Source organism: Aethina tumida, chromosome 1, assembly GCF_024364675.1.
Source record: "Aethina tumida isolate Nest 87 chromosome 1, icAetTumi1.1, whole genome shotgun sequence".
Taxonomy (NCBI): Eukaryota; Metazoa; Arthropoda; class Insecta; order Coleoptera; family Nitidulidae; genus Aethina; species Aethina tumida.
This window is the reverse complement of record NC_065435.1, coordinates 2067274-2081691: the sequence shown is the minus strand read 5'-3', so window position 1 is coordinate 2081691 and position 14418 is coordinate 2067274. Positions and strand designations below refer to the sequence as shown.

The following is a 14418-nucleotide window of genomic DNA, read 5'->3' as shown; positions in this document are numbered from 1 at the left end:
TATTAATTTCCTGTTAAGAGACATAGAAAAAAGCATAGCTATATTTTGTTTTTTTTTTTTAATAATTGTTTACCTATTATAATAAATGTTTAACTATTATAGATGTATAGCTAACTGATATGGAAGTATTGAAATTTTGAAAATACGTAATTTTAATTATAATAATGATAATGAATAATATTTACCATATATACATATATGGTTTTATTAATATTTTTTTGTAATTTTATTTAATATAAAGTTTGCTTTACCTATTATCTTTCTGATGAAATACAAATAATTATACAATAAATAATTACGAAACAAAGTAAATTGTTTATAAAATATAATAATATAATTTATTTAGCCAAGTAAATTAAGCAAATATGAGTAACAAACCAAAGTGAGTATACGTCTGAAAAGCAAGCAAGCAAGCAAATGGGAAAAACGACGTCCGGTGGAGGACCGTAGGACCGTTCCGACGTCGCGAATCGCGATTTCCACGAGCCCCCCACGAAACGTTGATAAATACGGGCCTGCGGCCCCTTTAAAAATAAATTCGCACTTGAATTCGTGCGTTGCGCCGTCGAGTGAACGAAACCGACGGACGGAACGGACGAACAGAAAAGCCAAAGCAACGTGCCACATAGTTTGATACACATCGCATTGACGGGACCCGTCTGACAGCTGGTGCCGCCGTATTGCATCAGAATGACTGAGACCGTGGCGGAACTGGAAAACGCCGTTTTCACCGAAAATGACACCAAGGCCCTGTGGGTCTTCGCATACGGCTCGTTGTGTTGGTTACCCGGTTTCCAGTTCCACAAGGCAGTCACCGGCTACATCAAGGGCTACACGAGGAGGTTCTGGCAGGGCAACACCACGCACAGGGGCACCGAACAACAAGTAACTATCAACATTCACTTGCTTTTTAATTTAAATTTAAACCACCGATTTTTCTTAATTAATTAGTTCGTTTGTTCCATTCATTTGGTCGTTGTTTACGTCGAGAAAGCGGGAATTGCTCACATGAAAGTCTGGACCTTCGCGTTTCACCCTGTAATTTGTCTTGACCTCCTCCTTGGTTATTATTAATTTTAATGTGTTTTAATGACGCCTTTCAACAACTGTATTTACGTGTATCGTTACAAATTCTTAACCACCCTGATGCTTATAATTAATAATAAATATTATACGCCGAGGGGGTTTTTAAATGTTGTAGATGTTCATTCTGGATTTCTCTAGACGGCCTCATTTTAAACGCTCCGATGCAGTTTAACTGTTTAATTCATTGTTTGCCTTAACATTTACCTGACTGTACATTTTACATTATGTTAACTATACTCTCGTAATGCGATATTTATCTATAAATTAACATGAAATAATAAAAAGAATCTGGGAAAATCTTATTTTATCGTACTAAAATTTATTATGTTTACTGTCAAACACAAAAATCATATGTATTTATTTATTTACGGAAATCTAATGCGTATATAAACTTATGACCAGACTGTAAGTGCTGAATAAATAGTATTCCCTTAATACATTTGTCTCTATAATATTTAACCTAATAATAGTAAATTGTCGATTAGATAAGATTAATAAAATGTCAACAATTATTTATTTATTTTGATATACAATTGTAAAATTGGGACACTCAGTGAATTGTTAAGAGGATCCTCAAATAATAAACTGCGATTTCATTGACCTCTAGTAGTTTTGTCAATTCGTTTGGCACTGCGTTGCGTACGTTTATGTTTTATTTTTAATTTAAGTGTTACATACATAAATTGATGATTAGTTTAATTGGATTAAATGTATTAATTATACATAATCATTCATTAAAATTAGTTATTAAATAATTAAATTTTGGCATTAAAAATGCTCAAAAATATTTAAAAAAAACTAGAAATTTATAAAACAAATGTTATTTATTAGGGACAGATAATATTTTTTTATGTATTATTATTATTAACAAAGAGAAATCAATGTAAAGATGCCAAATTTATTAAATATTTTTTTTAAAAATTGGAATCACCCGATAATTTACAAATACAAATAATGAAGAAATAAATTACAATATGTTTGTCTCAAAATTTTATTTATTTATAGATGAATGTCCTCAGCTAAAATATTATCAACAAATTCTTATCATAGTAGTTGCATAATTGTTGTATATTTGAAACATAGATTTAATTACATATTTCGTAAAACTATTTAAAAAATATTTTTAATAAATAATAGAAGAATATGCTTAACATTAATTAAAAAATTTATATATTCCAATATTTCTTAAAAAGATAAATATCAACCCATAATTTTCTGTCATTTCTAAAATACCTTTGGACGAATTTTATTTTATTGTTTTTAATATAATTACTAATTATCAACTAAATTTGAAGATACAAATATTAAATTTTATTTTATACAAATAAAACTAGATATTTTTTAAATAAATATTTCTATATAAATCCATAGTTTCCTGTCATTTATAATTTCATATTTTTTTTTATTACTTTTAATATATTTAAGAATTAATATATAAATATGAAATCTTACTTGATTACAGAGAATTTTTAACTAATCCGTATAAAAATATAGTTTTTTATAAAATAAATAATTCAACCCATAGTTTTCTACTATTTCTGAAAATTATAAAATAAGTATTAATAATTATTAACAAAATTTGAGGTAATCTTTAGTAATATATAAATATTACATCGTATTAACAAAAAAAAATTTGAAATTTTGAATAAATTTATGTAAACAACAAATACCAACTCATAACTACATTTTCTGAAGGGTTTTTAGACAAATTTTAAGGGAATATATATTTTTTATTGTTTAATTAAGAATTATCAACGAAATTTTAGAATTTAGAAATTTTAAATATCCAATTTCATGAAAATATGAATTAATTAAATACGAAAATTTGAATTTTTTAATCATTTTATTTATCTTGCTAAAGAATAAAAAATAACAATATTAAAACAAATTTATCTTACTCAACATCAAACAATTTTAAAAAGTTTAAATTAAATTATATAAAAATATGTTTTTTTTTTAATAAATAATAGCTAATATTTTTGTACTATTTTTGGAGCATTTTTAGACGAATTTTGGGTGGATACAATTATATTTGATCTATTTTGATATAATTATCTAATTAATATAATAATCAGCAAAATCTGACGATGATATATTGTAATATATAATTAAAAATATATCACTTAACAACAATTTAGAAATTTATTTATAAATTTTTATAAAAATGTGAATTAATTAAATATGAAAATTTGATTTTTTTTATATAGAAGTATTAATTGTATATGAGTTTTATTAACATAAAAATAGAATAAAATAATGCTGAGCAAAATGAATATGAATATTAGAGCAAATTTATCTTAATTAACAACAAAAAATTTAAAAAATTCTAAATTAATTTGTATAAAATATAAACTTTCAAGTTTTTTTCTAAATAAATAATAGTTCATATTTTTGTACTATTTTTGGCGTATTTTTAGATCAATTTTGGATGGATACAAATATGTTTGATCGATCTTGATATAATTGCCTATTAATATGACAATTATCAGCAAAATCTGAGAATTTTAAATTAATTTATGTAATTTTTTTAATAAATAATAACCCACATTTTTGTACTATTTTTGGAGTATTTTTAGATAAAATTTGGTATTATCAACAAAATCTGAAGATAATATATAAATATAAATATCTCACTTAACAACAGTATTAGTAATTTTGAATGTCAATTTACATAAAAATATGAATAATTAAACATGAGAATATGAAATTTTTGACATATTTGTCCTTATGGAAATTTAAATTTTAATTGAGTCCGATTAACATATTAATAAGATAACAACTAATTAAAATTCTAAACAAAATCAATATAAACAAAAAATATCCATTTAACAACGCAACAATAGTACAAAAATACCAAAGAATTTTCCGAGCGTCACAATATAATAGTTCCGTCACAAGTTTGAAATAAATAAAAGAAAAAAAAAAATCGTGGCCAATTGCGCGCAAAATTCGCGTACGCTCTCGCTAAGAATAATCAAAACCGTTACACCCACTAATAAAATGCCGAACGGCCGCCAAACTGACACACATATGCAAATTCACCATTGAACGAACAAACGATCATCAAAAATGCGTACGAAACATTTCTGTTCAACCTTGGTGGATCCGTTTAAAAAATAAATCACACGAAACGTATAAACAAACGTGGCGAATCCGTATATTAATTAACACGATTTTCCATTTCAGCCCGGAAGAGTGGCCACGTTAGTCGAAGATCCGAACGTAAGTATTGTTTTATGTTATTATTTATGCCGGCGCGTAAATGTTTAACCTGATTTTGCCATTGCCGTTTTAAAAATAGACGCATTGTGCGTCAAGTATTTATAACGAGGGGGGCGACAAAATTAAATTGGGACACCGTTAAATTATTTGATTTACTTCTCCCCCCGATATCACGGCGGACGATCGTGCAAAATTTTAAAGGCGGTTAAAAATATCGCACTTTACGCACGAGACTACGTCAGGAAAAAACTTATGTAATTCTACGTTGATGCGGGAAATAGTAAATAAATGATTTTTTACGGTTTATCGATAATAATTGATGGTGGAAAGTGTTGTCCTCGATTGTGTTTGAACAATTTTTAATGTACATAATTGTGATATCAGAAATATGGACATTTTTGCACAAGTTAATCGCGTTTAACGTTTTAGACAACGACGTAATGAATGCTACGAATATTTTAGATAAAAACTAGGAATTTTCAAGTTTTTTAAATAAATTACAGCTCACATTTTTCTCTAATTTTTTGAGGTTTTTAGATTTTGAAGGACTATGAAATATTTGCTTATTAATCAGTGAAATCTAATTAAATAAAATTTATTTCATAAAAATATACACGAATTAATAATTTAACATAAATTTACAAGTGTATTTTCTTTATTTGTTTAATTTATTACTCAATCAAATATAATTAAATTCGTTCATTCATTTAATTCATAAAAATTTAATATTGCTAACTTTTGTATATGAGTTTATATTTATAAATATACTAGTGGCCATTATTATAGCAACTTTTTTTTAATATTAGCTACCTCTTGGGCAGTTTCTCTAAATTTTTTAATAATACGTGAAAGGATTGATTTATTTAGCCATTAAAAAGTTGCCATAATTTTGTCCATTGAAAAATAAAAAATACGCAATTTTTTAAAAAATAAAATTAGATTGAACAGTTGCGTAGTAGGCAAAACAATAACAGAGAAAACAATAAATATATAATTACTGACAATTCAATTAGTACAGCTCATAATTTTAATAAGTTACCATAATTATGACCACTACTATATCTAAATATCTCAACAACAATTTTATAAATTTTAAATGCCTATTTACTTAAAAATTCAAATTAACTTGTGTATAATTTAATATTTTAGTAAGTGACGTAATGAATACTATGAATACTGATATTTTTCACTAAAATGCTAAAAATGTATTTATCTATTTGGTATGTATACAAAAAACTATTACTAAAATTATCGTTTCATATTTATTAATTTAAATTTAAATTTTGAATATTAAATATTTTTATTTGAATTTAATTATAATAAACTTATAATCGAAAAATAATCAATTGCTATTTAATAACTGGCGACACCATTATGAGGAATTCCAGGTTGGAATGTGAACACTAAATTTTACAACAGTAAACTCAAACTGCATAAACTATTTTAATAATGGTTAATGTTAAATAAATTATTCAGCCCATTAGAAATTCATAGACAACTATGTCACCAAAATGTGAATTTCTCTGAAAATAAATTTTGCGGTAAATTAGACTAAATAAAACGTTTTGCTAATCTAATAATCATTGTAGCATACTTTCTATTAATTATTAAAGCCTTCTTAGAGGACATTTCCTCATTCTTCTAAAGCTGCCGGTATAAGTTGTTCTGTGTTGTCAGAGTTATTTTGACCAGCTCTAATTCTTATTTTAACGTTATTCCATAAGTGAAAGATTCGGTGAACAAGAAGGCCACTCTAATTCCACCACCTTCCATTTCCAAATAATTTTTGGCAACTATACTGGTATGTGGAGGAGCATTATCTTGCATAAATAGGAAAGACTCCACCAGAGGTTTACTGCAGGTTGTAGCACTAAATCCACATACCTTTGACCGGTTGGTGATTGTCTAATAGGAATCAAAAGGAGTCTTCACTAATAATAATGCCACCTTACATTACATCCTTTATATTTAGAGACCATTAACTATCTTCTGCTACATAATTCTCGAGAGAGTTTCGACCGAAAAACTAACACCTGTAGCTTGCACAAGTCGTCTTTGAAGCTCAGGATGCGATGGATTTCCTTTTGCTAAAAAACGGTCCTGACCTTTTGTGGTGGCACTTCCACACCACTTTTTCGGGACCTATATTTTATTCTAGCCTATTTCCTTCCTCTGTGTATTTCTGACAACCTCACTAAATAAAATTTGCGAAAATAAGTAAGTTCACTTCACACACTAGTACTATACATGGAATCAGAGAAATTGACAACTGCAGGAACAAATCAAAAAAATATTCGCTTTTTATTGACCACTAATATTTTCATGAAAAACAATTTTTTCTTGTGAATACATATATGTTTGGTTGTGTATATGAAGAAATTAAATAGTAATATTGAGTTTTATAAATACTTACCGGAAATTTTGGCGGGCTCCATCAAAGTCCATCGTTAAAATCACATAAATCAATCGGACGAGTTGTAAAACACCACACGACATATTTACACAATAAACACGCTAGAAAAGTCCGTGAAAATCGACGAAAACGCGAGGACGCAACGTTTGTGTTGTCAACAAAACTTTTCCGCCATTAAAAATTCGTAGCCAACTTTGAAAAAATTAGTCCTTAAATTTGGAATTATTATTATTATTAATTGGTTAATAAACATTTATTTGTATTTAGTTGGTGAACGTATAAATAAGTTAATTGTTATAATAATGTTAATAATAATAATGTTATTGAGCCTAATCCTAATAAATAGGTCCATTAAAATTTACCGCAAATTTTGCATTAATAAAATCCATCGTTGAAATCACACAAATCAGTCGGCTGAATCATAAAACCCCACACAACACATTTACGCAATAAACACGATAGAAATACCCGTAAAATCTGAAAAAAAGCCACGGACGCGTTGTCAACGAAGTTAGTCAAAATTGGTTAGCGTCTATGCGTTTTATCCAATGAGAATGCAGAGTGCGTGTGATTCCCGGAAGTGTTAAACTGTTGGCCTAATTTATTTATTTATACTTGTTGTAAATTAATAAATAATTAATAAATTTACACTTATTCTTCGATTTAAACCTTTTGTGACAATGAAAACTGGTGCAATTTTAATATTAACAGAGTACATAAATTTTAAATACAATGTTACAGTTTTGGCAACACGTAAATTCATTTTCAATTTCTAAGAATCGCACACGTGCACACTGGTTAATGGCCGCAATATAGACACGCTTATTATTATCGATCCGTTTATTTTAAACAAGTTTCGTCGAAAATGTGGCTTGTCGGTGGGTTGTCACGGATATTCCTGTGGTGTTAATTGTGCTAATTTTTTTTTGTCATACTATGTGTTTTATCTGATAAATTTGTGTAAGTTTAAACACCGAATTATAATTAAAATTTGTCAATATTTCAGGTGAGTTTTACAAATTTCATTCTAAAAATTCATTTAACGTTGGTTTAATTTTCAAATTGACTTTATGTAAAATAAATTAAACACTGCATGACAAATCATGACTGAATCAATAAATAGAAATATGGTAAAACAAGTAAATTCCCAAATTGTAAACACTGGGAATTTTATATAAAGCTTATTGTTTACTCTTTCCATACAGTATTTAGCTGTTTTGAAATTGACTAATGTTTGAATCAATTGTACAAAGAAGACACAAACTGAACTACCAATTTTAGTTCAAAGATAAATAGGATAAATTATTAAATGTTTTAACCATATAATAAACATTATAGATACTGACATCCAATTCAAGTAGTATATATTTAATATATTTTAATAAGTGGCTATAATTATAGCCTGTACTGTGTGTTTCGAAAGGAATTCAAGTAAATTATGTAAATACAAATTCTCAACAATAGTAGATTTCTGGGAACCCCACGTCGTATTTTTGTTGGCCAAAAACTGAATGACGATTTGCTGATGTTTTGCCAAATTTTTATGAGAACAAGACGCGTCCTCTGTTTTTCCCCGGATTTCAAGGATATGTCTATTGTGTTTGTTGTGTGGTGATTTATGTTTTGTCTGACTGGCTGATTTGGGTGATTTTAACAAGAGATTTTGACGAAAATACATGGGGTAAGTTAAATTGTCAATATTATTGTATTAAACACACTTTTTTGCGTCACAATCCAATTTTGAAATTGAGAACGAACAACTCAATTGTTGTTAAATTTTTATTGTTGTTTTACGACTGTTTGATAAGTTGACTCGCATAAAATTTTGTGTTTACATAGTAATTTTAAGTCACTTTTCTTCGTATTGGTGTCATCAGTCCAAACAGTACTTAACTACACTAGTTGGCAGCGATTCCGTGTGTAAAATAGAGTATTAAATTTAAAAATGAAATCAAAAGTTAAGGAAGTAGAACGGCTTCTAATATATTGACAAATTTCTGTCTCATATTTGCGTTTTTAATTAACAGGTACTTGTCAATTTGAATTGAACGAAAGGGTATGAAAATTCTTGGTGTTAAAATATTAAAAACTAACCGGTCAATTTATTAGGGTCATGTCAGTCATAAAATTTATACATTCAATAACATTACAATTACATCAGTCGGGTTTTCCTTGACTAAACGCAGGTATTGAACATAAAACTTATCTTTATAAGTTGGTTTCGGTGAATTTCTTATTGCAGACGTATAATTTACCTTCAAAACCAACTGGTCTAATCTCCTTAAGGTAAATAATAAATAATTTCACTTCTAGTTCGTGCTCTTTGATGGTTTATGTATCGATAAATTGTTTTTTCGTGCTCAAAATTAATAACACAAAGGCGGAAAACCCTACGCTTGTTAAGTGGTACATATCATGAGTGAACGTGTTATAATTAGCCATAGGTGAGACGGTGTTAAGTGTATCACTTTGGAGATTAAATCAAATAATATGGATCAAATTGTGATATAATCTGTTATCAGTTCATTAACCGCTTGGTAACCAACTAATCACACTTAGCACGTGTGTCCAATGATAACAAAAAGTAAAATCTATTAGTTTAAATATGTTCCTTTATCACAAAATTGTCCAACACCAACGATACATTTACATTTGTGTTTTAGCATTTAAAAATACAATATTATCGTCGAGAGGATTTTATCTATTTAAAATTTATTTCCTAGTGTTCAGTGCCAAGTGCAATAAAATCCAAACAGATAAAGTTTAAAGTACTACGACCAATCAATTCGCAAACTCGGACACGTAGTTTAAATTTGTTTATACAATAGATTTTCTAAACATAGCACATTAACATCTTTTGTGTCCGTTTTATAGGATAAACGTTTCGCGAAACTAATTCGCCCCCATTGACCAGCCACAAACTCAATGGGACAACAATATGCGACATGAAATGCAAACAAGCCGTCACATATTATTTGACATTAAATACCGGAATTCGTTATCGAATTTCGAGGACGGCATTTCGTAATGTTGAAAGTGTAACGTATCGTGTGACGGCCAAATTAGGGCTTCATCAATTTTACAATTTGCAAAATAGATATTCAATATCTATAATTAGATGTCGGGGGAATATTCGCACGACCGTCTTTAACATTCGTTCACTTCGTGCTCTTATTATTTTCGGACAAACAACCAAATAACACGTGGTCTGATTTGAATGAGAAAAATGAAATGTGGACGATTAAGCCAAATTCCTTTGTGATTTGGACCAATTACTAAAGATATCGACAACTAGTTTAGATAAGGATTTTTTTACATTTTAATAACAATAAAATAAGGTTATCAAGTTCACGAGACTGTGCTAATGTGCAAATGTGTGCGATTTAATTTTGCATAATTAAATAAAATTTCAATTACGATAAATACATTAGTTTCTTTCATAAAAAATTATCGCATTTAGATTATTAATACAGTAAATTTATCATAATTGCATGTGCATATTTTTTTTAATTTGATTAAATTAAAAATTAATAAAACCTTTGTCACTTTTTATTAATATCATATTAATTACATGATTGTTATCACTTTAATTACCACTATTAACATATCAAGAAGAAAATTATTGAATCATTTTCTGTCGTATTATATTTTACAGCAATAAAAACAAATATAATTATCACTAGTTACTTTAACATTAAATCATAGAAGCTGCAACAACCGCCGATAATTATTTTGCTTAACTTTTAAATTTAATCATAATGTAAACTAAGTGACCATTAGACGTTTCTGTGAATTACTCATAATGAGGATAAGGTCATGATCTTTATTCAATATAATTAATATGACTTTTAAACAGATTAAGCATGAATTTCTTTGTCTTAATTGACAACTACAACAGAACTATCTGATATGAATTAATATTTACTTAACAATAAGTACGTCAACAATTACTTAACTCCCTCATTTTCAGTAATAATGATTATTTTGGTACTGTTTAATGGGAGATTAAGTTATATGTTGTTGGCTTAATTTTGAACGATGTTTTCCTAGATTTTCTTCGTGTAAATTAATTTAAATTCTTAATAATGAAAACGTCAGAACTCAAGGTTGATGGATTATATTTAGCACAAAAGTGTCTTTGTGACCTTTTGCTCAAACATCAGTCATAACAATATACAATCATTAATTTAGTCTTAAAATTTTTTAGATAATCCTAAAACATTTCTGAACATAATAATAATAATAATAATAATAATTAATTCATTTTTCTGATTTTGTTTTATTATTTTTATATTTGAAAATCGCAAGAAAAAATTAATGTATAAAAAAAATTTCAAATGTGCATTATTTATGTTTTTTTTTAACTAATTATCTGCAGCTAATTTTAATTTTTTAATAATACTTTTATATTTTTAAATTATTATTTTAATTTCATTGAAAAATTATTAATTATTTACAAATTTATCTATTTTATTAAGTTTCACTGTTTAAAAATTATGTTTTACAACAAATTTATTTTTTAATAAATATTCTGACCTCTTACCTATAAAAATTGATGTGCCAGCTAAGAAATGTTTTTTTTTAATTTACATACTATTTTTATTTTTGAAAATTACAAGGAAAAATGAAAATACAGAAAATATTTTTTAAATTCAAATTTTCTATTTCTTTCGACCTATGAGAACAGAGTTTACCATAAAAAATGTTATTTATTAACAAATTTGTCTATTTTATTAAGTGATAGGTTTCACTTTTTAAAAATAATATTCTTCAACTGATTTGTTTGCTTTTTAATAAATATTCAGACTTGTTCTACCCATAAAAATTGATATACCAACAAACAAAATGTTTTTTTTTTTTTTATTGTGGACGACTTATTTTTTATTCATTAATATTTATATAATCTTTATTTATAAATTTTAGTTTTTAAACAAGATATTCTTAGTACTGGTAATCGCAAATGTCCTACTTTTTATTTGAATAAAAGGTTTAGCTATATAAATTGGTGTACAGCTAAAAAAATCAAATCAAATGTAATTAAGCACAAGTTTTAGTATCAAAGGTAGTTAAGAAATTAGGTGTATAATAAAAAATATAAATTATCTGTTGTAATGCCTGAAAGCAACCCATACATTTATTTTTTATGTATAATAAACCTCAATATTAAAGAACAGTTTTGTCAACCTTTTTTCAAAGAACCATCCATGATGTAGGTGGCATGTTAAGCATTATCCTATTAAGAGAAGTCAGCATATTGCAGTTAACAATTGACGTCAATTCGAATGACGTCTTTTCGGTGAACATATTTGATCCTAGAATTAATCCGTATTAGGTCTACTGTTCTGCCCATCTCTATTATACAATAGTCACATTAAATTTAAATTATTTTTCCAGGGACTGGTGTACGGACTTTCCTATGCCATCAGCGGAGACGCCGCCATCCCCTACCTATCCAAACGCGAGTGCGAACTAGGCGGCTACATAACCCAGTTCACGGACTTCCACACGAGAAAGGGCCAAGTAATAAAGGTCCTGCTGTACGTGGCGACGCCGAAGAACCCACTATGGCTCGGCGACGGCCGTACCGAAGACATAGCCCGCCAAATAGTCCAATCGTCCGGTCCCAGCGGCCACAACGTCGAATACCTGATCAGATTGGCGAACTTCATGCGTGAACATTTCCCGGAACATTACGACCATCACTTATTCAATTTAGAGAGGGACGTTCTGTCGATAGTGAACGAGGAGAATATGTGCCTTGAGGATCTGATGGGTACCGGCAAGGGATGTGTCAGGTTCGTGAGGAAGATGTCCACCGGCAGCAACGAGAGCAACGACAATAATAATCACGAGAGGCCAGAGTCCTTCCAGCACACGACCAGAGTTCCTGACAAGCCTTTGCGCTGCTTAAACATTTAGTACTTTAAAGTGCCCACATATGTATTAGTACATGTACATTATATTGTGATTTATTTATTGTTTGACGAGTTTATACAGACATAAATTACATTGAAACACTAGATGTGATGACATAATAAGCTACCGTGTAGCTGAAGGAAGTTGTGATATGGTTTGAGTGCATTTACTTGTATGATTCATTGCACAAAGTATTTTTCTATTTGGCCGATGTTTCTGTTGCCTGCCTGTTCGCCCTGAATGTCATTTATTGTGTCAAAATATTGAGCATCTATTAAATGTTTAAGACTGTTGAAAATTAACAGCTTTAACAACAACATATTTTTATTATACCCTCCCATCTTTATCAAAAATTATTTATATTTTTTATATCAACTTAACTGTGATTTTATATGATTATTAAACTATATAATTAATTTTAAATGGTGTTTTAATTGTCATATTATTCTCTATACCGGTTGGAAAGCCTTTGATCCTATTGAACTTTGAGAAAGACATCATGCATGAGAGAGACAGTAAAAGATTCCTAGTACTGAGCAAATTTGCAGACTTTTACTGTCACTGTTGTGCAAGATGCTCTCAAAATTCAGTCGGATCAAACGCTTTTCGTTTGGTATAAACAGTTACATATTATAAATCAGATACAGATACAAAATAGATTAAATTTTGATCTGTTTCTTTTCAAAGGGAATATGCAACCCAGTTTACAACACGTAGGTGAACAATGTATTAGATTTAAACGTTACTTCTCTTCAGGTTCAGTAACAGTGATGTTTATGAAATTTTTATAAGAAAAAGTCCCAGGATGGATCCACCTTGTCGTGGTCCTGGGGCTCAGTGCCACTCCACAGTGGCAGTGGGAAGCTACCCGATCCAACCCCGAAATTCCAGTCCTTCCCCAAAAAGATCTCGGATCTTCCTCAGATTGGTTTTGCTCTTCCAAATCCAGTTGACAGGGGGCTGGCACCTTTACCAGCCTTACGTCTTCTGATTCATGCCCTGCATATACGTCGTATGTCACCCATGCTATGATCGATGCCTGGAGAGGAATCTTTAGTTGGTGTGAATCCGACACTGCCTCCAAATTCCATCAGAAGTGTGTCTTTTTTGAGATTTGAGATTTCCCCTCAAACAAAAAATAAAGAAAAACAAATCAATAAAAGCCAAAAATCATAGACAATAAAAATAAATAAAATGATATGTAGCCTTTTGTTACATTTTACTTATATATTTTACTAGGTGATAAAATCTATAATTTTTTTTTTTTAGTTTTTCTAATTTAATAACAACTATAGGCAATATAGATCTAGTAGTGGCATCACGATTAAGATATATTAAAAAGGTTATAGCTGTTCTACTTGAAATGGATACTTCTAGTACCTATAATGTGTACGTATAAAATAGCATTATAGCAAGTTTTATTGCACAAAAAGTATGTTATACCCACAAAGAATATAAAATATGGGGATTTTGTGGTACCCTGGTAATCGCAGTAAATAATACTTTGTATACTTCAAACCACAATCATACAGATCATTAATATAATAATTAAATAACAACACTAATTATAACGTGGTCTTCACTATGCGAGTGTTATCGCCTGAATAACTCGTCTTCAGCATGTTACGTAGCTCAGCGTTAGTCATTATTCATTATCGATAGGTCTCCACAGATTTGAATGTTCCTTTTGATTAAATAATATAGTCGATAGACTAAATATTATAATGAAAATATTTTTTTGTTTATCTTAATTTGATAATTAATAACAAATGCACACGAGT

At 28.8% G+C, this 14418-nt stretch overlaps 1 protein-coding gene across 1 annotated transcript; it reads left to right on the top strand.

The window, feature by feature from the left end:
* Positions 1-492: 492 nt before the first annotated feature.
* On the top strand, positions 493-13060 carry LOC109601201 (glutathione-specific gamma-glutamylcyclotransferase 1). The gene is made up of 3 exons (XM_020017425.2): positions 493-885; positions 4273-4308; positions 12116-13060. Exons 1-3 carry the CDS (start codon positions 691-693, stop codon positions 12638-12640), a joined length of 756 nt encoding a protein of 251 aa, XP_019872984.1. The 5' UTR covers positions 493-690; the 3' UTR covers positions 12641-13060.
* The last annotated feature ends 1358 nt before the right edge of the window (positions 13061-14418 follow it).